Below are 14,074 nucleotides of genomic sequence, written 5' to 3'. Positions count from 1 at the left end.
GGAAGTTTAAGCAAGCATAAGAATATCAGACTTTAAATACTTAAATTCTGAAAGAATATCCTGAATTTCTTCAAAAGATATAAAACTTTTAAGAAATGAATTCCTTTTCAATAATTGGGGACTACCAGCTAATGATTAGATTAATACTCTAAGATACGTTGAGGCATTATATGATGAAATTGCTGGGCACTTTGATGAATATCGCTAGAATAACCTTCTGTTTCTTGGAAGAAAAAAGGCTAGGGAGAGGACCTTGTCTGGTAAAGGTGAGAAATATTCTTAGTATCTTAAAAGTTAAGTCGTTTCTGAAAGGCCAATGGTAGAGAAATCTGAAAATATTTAGCTTCTGGAACTGGACATTTCTCAAGGAAAATTTCCCAAATTTCTATCTTTTGGACAATGTGTTTGCTGAACATAAATAAGCAAATATAATATTGATAATGAGCATTGAACAGAATAAGATAAGAGAGGAATTGTCCCATAAGTCAAATCAATTAGGTAGGACACTGGCTGGATGTCCTCAGAGGAAGTGTTGAGGGGAGGAAAGTATGATGAACTAAGTGATAACAACAACTCCTCAAATGGCTTCTGATCCAACTCACCCTGCTTTCTGTGAATCCAGAAAGACAAATTTTGGATATCAGAGCCAGTTTATACTTCCAACTAAAGCACGACACTTTTTATTATGTTTATTTATTATGTTTTAGTGTTTCATGTCATGAAATTGGTCTTCTGTATGGGGAGTAATGTGGTTTATTTGTCTTTCAAGGCATTTATTCATACTGTAATAGAATTGAAAATCAAAGATAAAAAATCATATACACATGTGCAAAGATGGGGAAGATGTCAGCTTTCTATAGCCTTATTAATTATTATTTTCAATTTTTGGCCTCAAAATCTAGATCTTGGTCAAAATTTTCAAGTTTCAAAATTTAGAAGCTAATAGTGCAAATATAACCCCCATATACACATAATAAATGAAAATAACATAACATAATATAAAAGAGCAAAACAGAAAAGGATAGATAGATGGAAAGATGAGAGATGATACATTAAGCAAGAAAGTCAGCATGCTAATATTGTGTGAACATTTCATGACAAAACCTAATATCAAGGAAAAATGGGCTGGCATTAGATTTTGACATGATCCTAAAACTCTGCCAAGATATGCCAAAGGATTTCCAGGACTCAAATTTGCATCAAACTCTCATTTTTAAGAGAATATTTTCTTATGATTTTAATTCAAACATACATATGAAGCAACCATCCCAGCTCAGACTGTGGAAGTAGGTTATTGTTCAAACTGAAAAAGAAAATTAACAGTCAGAAGAGGCAAATAAAAATGAGCTGGAAGACCATTTCCAGTACAGAATTACGTTTGGCAAGCACAAATGCAGAGTTTCAAGTTTCACACAGTTGACAAGGACACGATCTCAAATATTCAGAAGGCAAGGTTCATTCTCAAATAAAGCAGCCAGAAAATGACTGGCTACTTTTACAGTCCTGTTTTGTCCCAATAAGGGCCATTTTCCATGTCTTAGGAAGGACAGCAAACCAGGTCCTAAAACTTTGACCCCTTTCTCCAATATGCAATATGCTTCTACAGTACCCAGGCAGATGATTAAAAAGTCATTTGTTACAGGCCATCAAAAGCTTGCTAAATAGTGTTCATCTGCGCAAAAGTTCTTTCAAGCTGCAATTCACACATTCCAATTATATATACTTTCGCTAATTGGGATTTGGTCTGCCCTAGGCAGGAAGCAGAAATGTTTTCCCAATTAAACTTTCCTAAGCCTGGGTTTTAGATATCTTGAGATATCTCATGAGAATCTCCTCACACCAAAACAGCATTAATTACCCCTACAAAATATAATATTTTTCAGGGAACACTGACCCTCATTGTCAAAGGACTCATTCTTAAACAGAAGGGAAGGAAGAGGGAGAGGAAATGGAGTCTACTTTAATTCTCTTACATTCTCTCGGAATACCTGGTGTCTCAGACGGTCTCCGGAGAGCCCTCGGTGTCCTTCTCCACAACCATAGGCACATCCCAAAGACTTCACTATTTTGATGAGCATTGTTAGAGCAAGCCTATGGTTGCTTACAGGTGTACTTTCATCCTGGTACCCACGAATAAGAAAGAAAGAAAAGTCTGTTTACTTTGTCACTGAGGTCATTTCACTAAGATTCTATTGTATGATTAAATCAAGTTTATATGTTTTACAGGGAGCACCTGCAATTCGGAAAACAGAATTGTAATGGGCTCAACAAACACGCTCCGTTTTCTAAAATTTAGCATATGATTTAAAAGAAAAAATATCTATGTATTTTGAACACCCCCTGTTGCTAGAGAATATCAGTAGAGACCTCTTTGTTAGAAGACATGCTTTTTATATCCTTGACTGCTGTCAGACAACCACCTAAAGAGAGACAGTGAAGATGATCAGTGATGAAAGCAATTAAGTTTTATTAGAAACTATCCTCATCGGCAGGCTTCTCATACACCAGGCAAGGATTACTGCCAAGTTTCTGGAACTGATCAAAGTCTGGAACTTTGAAATTTCATGGTAACTTCTGACATTTTTGAGGGCTTTTTTTTTCTAATTGTATACTTTACTGTATTATAATACACATGCACAAGCAAAGTGAGAATATACAGAACTTTATAAACACTTTCAGCTTGATTCTTCCCTTGAGGATAAATAGGAAGACTCCCTGAGACAAGTCATGAGAATTGATATCATCCTCTCTTTTGCCCAATTTAATCTTTGTTGTTAGTGGAGAACATGGCTTCCATAAAAGGAACTTCCTTGAATTATTTCCAAAGAAGTATAAGGAAGCAGTTGCCAAGGAATGATGCAGAGCCCAGTGTGGAACAGTCACTTTCTTTAGGAAGCTGCAGCCTGTCTCAGTCCTTCTGCCACATTCTATCATCAGCATGTACACCATAAACCTGGATTCCAGCACTTGGTCCTTAACTGCACGTGATGTTAGATAAGTTAACTAATCTCTTTGTGTTTTTGTTTCCTTACCTATGAATTAAGGATTCTAATAGCTGCCTTTCCTACTTCATAGGTTTACTATGCAGAGCAAACTAAACAATGGATGAGAATTGTTTTGCAAATTGTAAGGGACTTTTCCATAGCCACATGATTGGGTTGACGCATAAACTTTGGAACCAGATATAAGTACTCAAATGTGCGTGTGGTATGGAAGGAATAGGGGCTTATCTATACATTAGCATGGGCTTTACTATGATAAGGTTGACTTTCTCCTTCCCTAATGTTATCCAGTTGGTCCCCCTTTTCTTATCTGTAAGCTTCTGTAGTGGAGGTGGTACTGAACTCCAGATATTCCCCTTGGCACCGCAGCATTCATCCTCTGAGCTGTTCCAAGTACTGATGGCTGACTGCCCTCAGATGAGTGCCTCTGAAGGCCACAGCTGGAGAGCTGCCTCACCCAACATTATACTCTCTTCCTGGAGGCAGTCTACCTCTAATGACTGGACAGGGCCATAAAGGGACCCCAGATGTGTTTGCTAAAAAGGTCTCTTTGCATCACCTGGGGACTACTTAAAGAGCCATCCCAGCTTCAGAGCTCTCTGTGATTAGCTTAGGCCTCTATTACAACTACACTGCAGTTCAATTTCTCCCTATGCCCCATCCTGCTTCTTCATATCTAACAGAAGTTAATCCTGTGAGGACACTCCCGTAAATTGCCCGCACACATATCTTCATGTTGGAGTCTGTTTCCAGGGAGCCCTACTTCAGACAGCTTAGAAGGTTGCAAATAGAAGACTCAAACTTATCAGCAGAACTGTATGTATATAGGTTGACTATCCTTATTCAAAATGCTTGGACTAGAAATATTTTGGATTTCAGATTTTTTCAGATTTTGGAATATTTGCATATATATGAGATGGGAATAGGACTCAAGTCTAAACACAGAATTCATTTATGCTTCATATAGGCCTTATATACACAAGCTGAAGATAATTTTGTATAATTTAATAATTTTGTGCATGAAATAAAGTTTTGACTGCATTTTATCTGTGACTTGTCACATGAGGTCAGGTATGGAATTTTCTACTTGTGGCTTTATGTTGGAGCTCAAAAAGTTTCAGATCTTGGAGCATTTTAGATTTCAGATTTTTGGATTTTTAGTTTGAATTCTGATTTTAGTTTCAACATTTACTAACTATATAACCTTGGACAAACTAACTTAACCTACCTGTGACTTACAAAATTGGAATAATAATATCTATTTCATAGAGTGGTGAGAATTTGAGTCAAAACATGAAAGACACATAATAGCAAAACTAATTATTATTAATTATTAATAATAGCAAAACTAATTATTAATTAAAATAATATTATTTTAATGAATAATATTATTAATATTATTTTAATATTAATATTATTTTAATAAATAACATTAATTAAAAATAATAATAAAAGTATGGGGCACTGCTTTCCTCTGGAGCACCTTTATGCAAATTAGAAAAGGTACCCCTCTAGGTGGAGAATTAGAAGATGAGCCCTCTGAATGGATGCAATCCTTTGGTGAGCGGTTCCAAAAGCGGAGGTTGGACTGGATTTCAATCCTCATTGGCCTATTTAGTCAAGGGACTTTGTGTACAGGGCTCTGTACAGGCTACAAAGCCTTACGCAGCAGTGCCTCAGAAAAGGTCATCCTGAGCAAGGGCTTATTTGGAAGACTGATTTACACATATTTTAAAATTATTACAAGCTCCTTTAAAAATTTTCTAGCTCTAAAAGCTCTTGGTAAATATCCATCCAGGTTTTTATTTCTTTAGACCTTCAGATGTCCTTGGGATTCAGATTGCTTTCATAGGATACATTCAGAAAGACATAGCAACTTACAGGCAAAAAAACTGAAGATATTAAATAACATTCCAAGCACTCAGTACAAGTTGTGGCAAATATAGAAATGGAAATTAGATCTTCCTTTCTGTCTTAATCAATTCCTATGCTTCTGTTATTATTAAGTTGCAAAATTAGATAAACCTTCTGATTCCACTGAAGATAACAGATGGGTTTGGGGCAGAACAGACCTTTGTGAATCACCAACAGAAGGCACTTGACCCACCATCAGGTTTTATTTTATAAACTATTTGTACTAAAAAGAATATTATTTTGGGAACTAACTATGAAACATATATATCTTGGTGGCTGTATTGGAGACCACATAATCTGACTTTAAAAATCCCGTACTGATGAAAAGTGATAACTTTGGTCAGAATAACATCTATTACATCAAGCTATAGATTCTAGATAATATATAGGTTCTAAATAGTCAAAATACTTGTAGGTTTTCAATAAACATGTGGTTAAAATGCCACTTGGATAAAATTTCAAAACTAATAAAGGAAAAGCACAAATGAAAACGAAACACTAATTATGAACCTCAGAGATCTTTAGCATACATACAAAACCTCATCAGTTTAGTTGGAACATCTAAGCTTTGCTGATAAAAGCTTATCAATATTTCATAATATTCTCTTTTTTTCTTTTTAATTTCCCTTGAATATTATAATGGGCAAAATACCATTTCTAATTTCTTTGTCGAGGCAGAGTTGATAGGTAAAGAATGGAAATTCAGTAGAAATCTCACCAGTTTCTGTGTTTGTAAATTTGGTTCTTATAATTTGTATTTGTTTGCTAATTCCTAAGTAATTGATCACTGAATGATTCTTTAGATCTTAGCATCTCCAATCAAATCTCTTGTGATCTGTACCATTATTTAGATAATTTTCATTTACAGTCAGATCTGAGGTTCCTCGCATTGTCCTCAGTGATGGATAAGGTGCTAAGGTATTGGGAAACTTAAAAACCAATAAAGTTTATTAGAATTGCCTTATGATTAATATGATTAAGGCAGGAGAAGAAAATCCTAAAGAAAAGGTTCAACAACCAAGATTATCAGAGCAAGAATATTTGGATCAGAGTCCATGAATATTGGGAAGACAGGAGTAAACAACAAAATGAAGAAACCAGATGATAAATGCATATTAAACATGTGTCAAGTGGGACTCAAAAGAAATGAGGAAGAAATTGTGAAAGAGGAAGTAGTATTGCAACGCTTGCTCAGATGTGAAAATCTGATCGCATGTAAGAAAAATGGACAATTTATAGTTTATACAATATATATCTAGATGGTATATATCTAGAACTCTACACAGTGTAACTTCACATGTGTAAACACTTGACATGATGTGTACAGTATTTGTTAGAGATTAAAATCTCTTGTTGATTTCAATATCTGAATATCATTTTCTAGCTAAATCCACAAATTGAGATTAGTGTAAGTTATATGAATTTAAGCTGTAGTAATTTGTATTTAAAAATTAAAGAAGAAAACCAATTATTGATGTTAAGAAATCATATACCAGATGTTGACAAGGCAGAGGAAATTAAATTTAGGAACAATTAATAATAGAAAGACTAAAGCCACCAGGATGTGCCACATTGAGACATGAGAGGACTGAGTGAGACTAAGAGAGTTATTGCCACTTCAAACCAACACCAACTAATCAAGCAAAATTCTTCCCTTGCTTTCCCCTTAACTGTGGTTGAAGCTGGCTGCCATAAATGTGTTACTTAAAAGAAAAAACTTTGTATTGAGGAAAAATTATACTGCTTGTTGTGGGCTGAATATTTGTGCATTCACAAAATTTACATGTTGAAGCTGTAACCCCTCAAACTGATGGTATTTGAAGATGGGTCTTTGGGAGGTAATTAGGGTTAAGTGAGGTCATGATGGTGGGGCCTGGTCTAGTAGGATTGGGCCCATATAAGAAGAGACACAAGAAAGCTCTTTTGCTCTCTCTCTTTTGCTTTCTCTGTATGCACAAAGAAGAGGCCATGTGAGCACACAATAAGACAGTGGTCACCTCTAAAGCACGAGAAGAGGCTTCAGAATAAAATTAAACCTGACAGCACTTGGACTTCCCAGCCTCCAGAACCATAAGAAAGAAATTTCTACTGTTTAAGTCACTCAGTCTATGGTATTTTGTTATGGCAGCTTGAGAAAACTAAGACATTCCTCAATTAGGTCAGAGTCTAAAAGTTTTGAGAAAGGTTATACTTGATGTCAGACTGACAATTATGGCAATATAGCATAACTGAAATGTTCTCTTGCAGAAATAACATGATTAGAGAATTAGCTCTAACACTGCTTGGATTGCAATAGATATTGGATTTAGAGTACAGTTTCATCGAACTGTTTCTACTAATGCCTACTGAGAACCTAATGAAGAGATTTCTCCACTCTCTACTTTTTTGCTCTAGTGACTAGGTGCTGTTCAGAGTCAACAGACTGCTGGCAAGCAAGCTTTAGAAAGAAATTAGTATGACATTTCATGAGGACACATAAGGTGGTTCAGTCATACCTTCTCTTGGTTCTTATCATTCTTCTCATAAGGGCCGCCTCCACCTCCTCCACCTCCTCCTCCATCACCTCCTCCGCCTCCTCCATCTCCACCTCCTCCTTCTTCTCCTCCACCATCTCCAGCTCCACTAACAGCAGGGCCTCCAAATCCACAGGTGGAACTTCCAGATACTCCTTTGAATTGGAAAGCTCCCTCACTTGGTCTCTTTTCCAAAGTCTCATTTTCCTTGTTTTCACTCTTCTTTCTATTCTTTTCTACACAGGGCACCACACCAAGTTGAAGCAAGCATTCCACAATGTTTAGCGCCACGTCACAGATACGAGAGCTGATGTCATGATTAAGGACAAGATAAACAGCCTTCAGAACTACCTGAGGAAGACAATATAAACACGGCATGATTAAGTTACCTGCACTCCCTCTTCCTAAAGAGATTTGGTTATTATGTTTAATCCATTTCCTTAGGCTAGTCTATGAAATTGGGTAGAAATAATTTAGACAATTGTCAAATTTTCCTATAAAAGTTGCTATGGAATCTTGTGTATTTTCTTAATAGAGAGTATAAGTCACCCAAAGTATTAAGAACATATACATGTATTATCTCATATAAACTTTCCAAAACATGCTATGATATCAACAATTAATGAGGATATTGAAGCATAGTGAGTTAATGGGAGAGTAATTATTTGTCCAAATGGAAACTTGTTCTATTGATTTTTTAAAATAAAAGTGTTTTAATCCCCTGCTTTTCATTCATTACTAATAATGGATAAAGAACAATGATTTCCTTTTGCTCATTCATGACTGTATCATTATTCATACTTCATTTAAAGTACAAAATATTTGCATGTTTAAATTATGTTCCTTTATTGGAACATAAAATGTAAATTATTTGCTAAGCCAGGATTCCTAATGTGCAATAAAAATTTTGTGAAATATAATTGTAAAATATAACAACCCCCTCATTTGCTAATAACTATACTCAAGACAGGCACTCTTGAGACTGCAAGCTTAAATCTTTTAAGAACTTTTATTCATTTTTTTCTGGCTACACAGGAGGTTTGTAGTCCTGTTGATATCAAAATAAAATAAGTGAAGAATTTTTTTGCCCTCATTCTAGACAAAAGAGACTTATTAAACACACACATGTATGCGTATTTATACATGTATATTCAGTATTCACTAACGGTTTTGGATTATAAAAAATATTCTGAGATCTGATCAAATGTAATGCAATGCTTGAAAAAAAAGTAAGGTACACCTATGATGGCTGACACACTGGTGAATTTTTTCAATGGGTGGCTTTTTCATTTCAAGGTTTGATAATTTCTAAGAATCTATATGCCCATTTTATACAATGTTGCAAAAATGCACCAAATAATTAGTATCTGTCTAACTTTGGTAAGAAAAATTCTTGCTTCTTACAGAAAGATCAAGCATTCCATTCTTGTGGACAAAGTTATTGGTCCCATCAATATGTTCTGTGTCCTCTAGGTAGCTGTAGTTTATGCAGGAGTCTGTGAGGCTTCGAGGTAGGTTAGCACATGCCAGAGGTTCATGTGGCATCTCGGGGATAGGCACCTGGTTGCAGAGTTTCCTCATGTGCTCACTGAAAAAGTCTGCGTAGCCTACGTTAAATGACGCCAAAGTGGTATTGAAGGTCGCAACTGTGATGGTGGAGATCTGAGATCGCACTAATAAAATGAAAGCAATGTCTTAGTTCTTCCTACATTAACCTACAATATCAGTTAGACATTTATACTATTACTTCAATCATGACCACAATAACAGCTGAGCTTTTGAAAATATTTAACTTATAGTCTCAAAGTTATTCTCAACTCTCATGGGACTACTGAAGTTACTAAGGCCATATGATGTGTGGAAAATATTAAAGGTTGTAGAAAAATGTGAATTATAACTAGCTTCCTTAAGGTTGAGATTAGGATTTAACTTCTGCTAACACTGACTTAGTTTAGTTGATCAGAATAGATGAATTTTACCCACTGTTAGATGATAGATCATACTGATATAAACTATTTGTTTATAGCATTTTTATCTAGTATATTAAGGAACAACAAACATGAATAATTTTTTTCTCCTTTGGCTAAAAGTAACTGAATATAAATTTGTCATGGTAACTAACAGATGTCATTGAATACTTGAAATACAGTGCAGATCAAAGAGGGACTAAATGTATGCTTCCATGAGAACATAAGAAAAAAATCAATTATTCTGTTAAAAGTACAGAATGTGAACCTGTCTTGGATTACACCCAGAGACACATGTTTGTTCCACATAAAACACACAAGAACTTATCTAAAATAGAAGCTGTCTGAAAAAAAAAAAAAAATTGGTGGCCTTGGAAGGCAGTGACTTTCCTCCTGCTGAAGGTATACAAGCCCTTCAGAGGGATCTCATAGACGGGATTGAAGCACTGAATCTAGATGTCTTCCAAGGTCTCTTTCAGCCCTGTGAGTCTATGATCTTTTGAAAACAAATATGAATGGCTTGTCCTTGCTATCCCTCTGAGAGGTATGGTGTTTACAGTGCGGTGTTAAATAGCTCTTGCTACTAAGGATATGCTAAGAATGGCTAACAAGTAAATTACCAAGCAATACAGCATAAGAATGCCAGTTTTCAGAAAACACAGGAAGCGGACTACAATGGGAAAGTAACATGGTGTAAGGACAGAAAACAAGAAAAGAAATCTGAACTTCTGCCCGTAGGCCTCACCTCCTACCCACCTTCCTTGACGGTGTTTTCTCCATGGCTGTTGGAGGGGTCTGGCAGGTCGCTTACCAGGGTGTGATGCGAGTGGGAATGCCTGGCGCTGAGACTCTCCATCTCAGTGGCTGCATCTGAACTGCCTCGCCGGGTCAATTTCCCTGGGATAAATAAGAGCACCCCACAAGAGAGTTTTAAAATCTGAAAGGTTTTCTGCCAAGATATTGTCTTTCCCAAGGACAGCAGGGAGAGTGTGGGGCAGTTAGGAAAAGTGTGAAACACAGACAACAAAGCAAGAACTGAACTTGCCATGGGATATTCAGGGTCAGGATGATTGATGAAGCTGCCTGTGATAAAGGTCAGCCCCAATCTTAGCCAAATGTCAGAAAACATCTGTTGCGGCCCAGCTAGCTGTCGGCTCCCAACTTTAAACTGGCCTATTTAATATGCAATCCAGAAAGGGAAAAAAAAAAAAGATATATATAGATATCTATATATCTATATATATAGATGTATCTATATATATATATATCTATATATATAGATATATATATATATCTCTTTGCTGCTTTTTTGAAAAAAAAAATCCAAGTTTAATAAACATCTGCTGTCTAGATTCACAATGGAAATCAATGCACAGAGCGCCCTAAGGCCATGTTTCTTTGTCTAGAATAATATAAGAAATAAGATTGTTCCCTGTCTAATTTCACAGAACTCTTGCATAATTACTTCAAGTATCTGGATTTATTCGGCTGTGAAAACACAGCATTATTTTGGTACTGGAGAACCTGCATTTGAGCCCCAAATTTCTTGGCTGAACTGTTCAAGAAAGATTCAAATTTGCCCAGGAGCCCTAGATCCAGTTCTAAACAGGCCACTTAAACTCTGCCCTATTTTGGGAAGGCCTCGTGGTCACCTAAAATGGTGGTTTGCCAGCCTCCTTTCTCAATTCCTCGCCTGTCTTCTCCCAGCCCAGAGAAACTTCCAAAGGAGAATGCGCTGCGCGTGGGGGACACATCCAGGTGGTCCTCGTGAAGCAGGAAGGGCACTCCCATTCTCCGTGGCCTCCTCTTGCCTGTGTGGTGGAATGGAATGGAGCCTTTCCTCTCTCGGTCTTCTTTGCGGCTCTTGAACTATAGTGATGAAACGTGTAGAATTAGGGACAGGGCAAAGAAAACATTACAATCTGCTTCCCAAGGGGCTCCATGATCTGCAATAAAATACAAGAAATGTTCCAGGAAGAGGAGACCCAGAAAGTCACTGAATATCATCCAATAGAAATTGGAGAAATTTCACGTTAAAAGAGTGAAAGAAACTAAGTAAAAGGTCACTTATTCCATGGGTCTTTCTCCTGGGTTGGGTTAGACTAGTGGTTTGCAAAGTGTGGTTCCTGGACCAGCAGCATCAGCATCACTTGGGAACTTATTAGAAATGCAAATTCTCAGACATATTGTATCAGACCCTCGGCAGGTGAGGTCCAGCAATGTGTGTTTTAACATGTCTGGTAGGTAATTCTGATGCACACTAAAGTTTGCAAATCACACGGTTAGAGTCACTACTTGAACCAGCCTGTCTTTTTCTGTTCCATTTTTCATGATAGTGATCCATTGTTCCAGTTAGCCAACTTTAAATGTGTGCCACTGTTTGTAATTTCTCCTCATTTTGCAGGTAAGAAATTGACCCTTAGAAATTTTAGGTAGTTTGCCCAAGATTGAGTCCAAACTCAAAAGTAGGTCTTCTTGTTAAATACTTCATATTTTTCTGCCATTACTTTGCCTCTCTTTTTTGTAAGTATATGGAGATAAACAGCAAATAATATGTGTAGACCTACGTATATGTGTATATATAGTGGTTTGCTTTCTCTTTTCCAAAACTGTTAGTTTAATAACAGAAACTAACTAATAAAGAGTCAAAGAAGATACAGACCATACATTGCCACAAACTCATTACTCCTACCAAACAAGTTCAAAACCAAGTGCAACTAAAAGTTTAGAATTGCTAGGGAAGCTTTTAAAATATAACAATTCCTTAGCCTACCTTCAGCAATTCTGGCTTAATTGGTCTGGGATTGAGCCTGAAGATGTTTTAAAGCTCCTTAAAAATTATCATATGCAGCCAGTATTGAAAACTATTTTTTCCTTTCAAATAATCAGTGTTTTAAGAAAATTGATGGCCGTTGTCTTTAGTTGCATCATTAACAAAGTCAGGAAACTGCTTACTTAGCAACACTTTCAGCTCATAATAGGTCAATATCGTGTTATTTGTTCTTCGTCGGCATAATTAAAGTAACAGTTTTGGAAAAGAGAAAGCAAACCACTATATATATACATATACATAGGTCTACACATATTATTTTCTGTTTATCTCCATATACTTATAAAAAAGAGGCAGAGTAATGGCAGAAAAATATGAAGTATTTAACTAGAAGACCTACTTTTGAGTTTGGACTCAATCTTGGGCAAGCTACCTAAAATTTCTAAGGGTCAATTTCTTACCTGCAAATGAAGAGAATAAGGATGTCATTGGATTAAATGAGAACTATTTATATAAAGTACTTGATAAAAATGAGTTGAACCATACAAATGAAAGTTACCATCAATGTTACCACAATTATTTCCACCACCACACTGCTTTACACTGCTTTATGCATATGATCAGGATTGAGCTTCACGACAACCCTGTGGAGCGTTTAGAATAGGAAGTTAACTCATACACACAGAGGGACTTGCACAGGGGTATGCTGCAAGTCAGTGTTACATCTAGGAGCTGACTTTGGTTTCTAAGGTCCCTTTCCCACCCCACTCCATACCGCAGTATGATCAGAAACATCTCATGTCCCACTGACATTTTTTATTTACCAAAATATCAAAGAACATAAGCATTTCTACTCACCTTTTTAAAAATATTCATGCCCAGGTCTGAAGAAAGATCTGGGACTGCAGACCTACGCAGATTGGTCAGTGAAACCTTGGAAAAGGCCTCAGAGCTAAGAGATTTTTCCTCCTCATTACATTTCATGGTGAGATCCTTAATAAAGGAAGACAATGATCAAGGACTTAGGACTTTACATCCAAATACTTTTCTTATTGAAATGTCACATTTTTAATAGGGATGCGCTACTGCTTTGATACCTTTGAACAATTGAACTTGTATGTCTGGACTTCTGGAATCCAAATTCTGCTAGTGAGAATATGTATTTCATATTAATTGTAATTCCTGTTTGGAGTTTTCAGCAGTGAGGTCATGTAGCCCCAGATCTAGAATGCTAAGAAAATAGAGAGAAGATGGATCTCTCTCTTTTTTTTTTTTTTTTTTTAATTAAAAAGAGTGTTTTTTTTTTTCCATTGAATGATTCAGTAAAGCAGAGATCCACCTAGGCAGAATGTCTACTACTAAACAGATTATATTTCTTTTTAACTCTGCTATTGCTCACATTTGTTTTCAGAATATGCAGAAACAAATTTCAGACTCAGCCAATTCACATTTAAGTAAATCCAAACAACTGGAGCACACTACAAGTCACATTTTTCTCTATATTTTCAACACCTGGTGTTGATGAGAAAGAGGGCAAGAACAAGTGTTCAAGCTGATAGTAGGTCATTCATTTATCAAAAAGCAATTGTCATGAAGATATCACCATATCAGTACACATTCAGTTTACTTCTCCAAACATTTATAATAAATAGCAAGACTATCAAAATGCAGTATTCCTAATGATGACATTAAGACACTAAAAAATGTTGAGTTATGCAAAAGAGGTTACATCATGTTTAGTAAAATCGTATGTCACAGATTTTATGATATTGGTAATCAACAGATTAAATGTCAGAACTCTGTTAATTACTACTTTGATTATCCATTAGACCCAATTTTCCACTATTCTAGATAAACAAAGACTTATACTAAATTAGCATGTGTAAGAGGTGCACTTCTTCAAATGAT

General features: G+C 36.1%; 1 protein-coding gene across 3 annotated transcripts in view; it reads right to left on the bottom strand.

Moving 5' to 3' along the window:
- UNC80 (unc-80 homolog, NALCN channel complex subunit) overlaps window positions 1-14,074 on the bottom strand; it is a 224,691-nt gene that overhangs the window by 165,562 nt on the left and 45,055 nt on the right. For 2 of the 3 annotated variants that reach the window (XM_031936430.1, XM_023217223.1), the window contains exons 9-14: window positions 13,025-13,159; window positions 11,049-11,265; window positions 10,153-10,293; window positions 8,834-9,102; window positions 7,412-7,780; window positions 1,974-2,120 (exon numbers count right to left, since the gene is read on the bottom strand). In XM_031936430.1, coding sequence (XP_031792290.1) covers window positions 1,974-2,120; window positions 7,412-7,780; window positions 8,834-9,102; window positions 10,153-10,293; window positions 11,049-11,265; window positions 13,025-13,159 — 1,278 coding nt within the window. The remainder of the gene's footprint in view (window positions 1-1,973; window positions 2,121-7,411; window positions 7,781-8,833; window positions 9,103-10,152; window positions 10,294-11,048; window positions 11,266-13,024; window positions 13,160-14,074) is intronic. The other variant, XM_023217231.2, reaches the window with a different exon arrangement.

The sequence above is a fragment of the Piliocolobus tephrosceles genome, chromosome 11, assembly GCF_002776525.5.
Source record: "Piliocolobus tephrosceles isolate RC106 chromosome 11, ASM277652v3, whole genome shotgun sequence".
Classification (NCBI taxonomy): Eukaryota; Metazoa; Chordata; class Mammalia; order Primates; family Cercopithecidae; genus Piliocolobus; species Piliocolobus tephrosceles.
The sequence above is the reverse complement of the archived record's forward strand: the minus strand, read 5'-3'. Positions and strand labels throughout refer to the sequence as shown.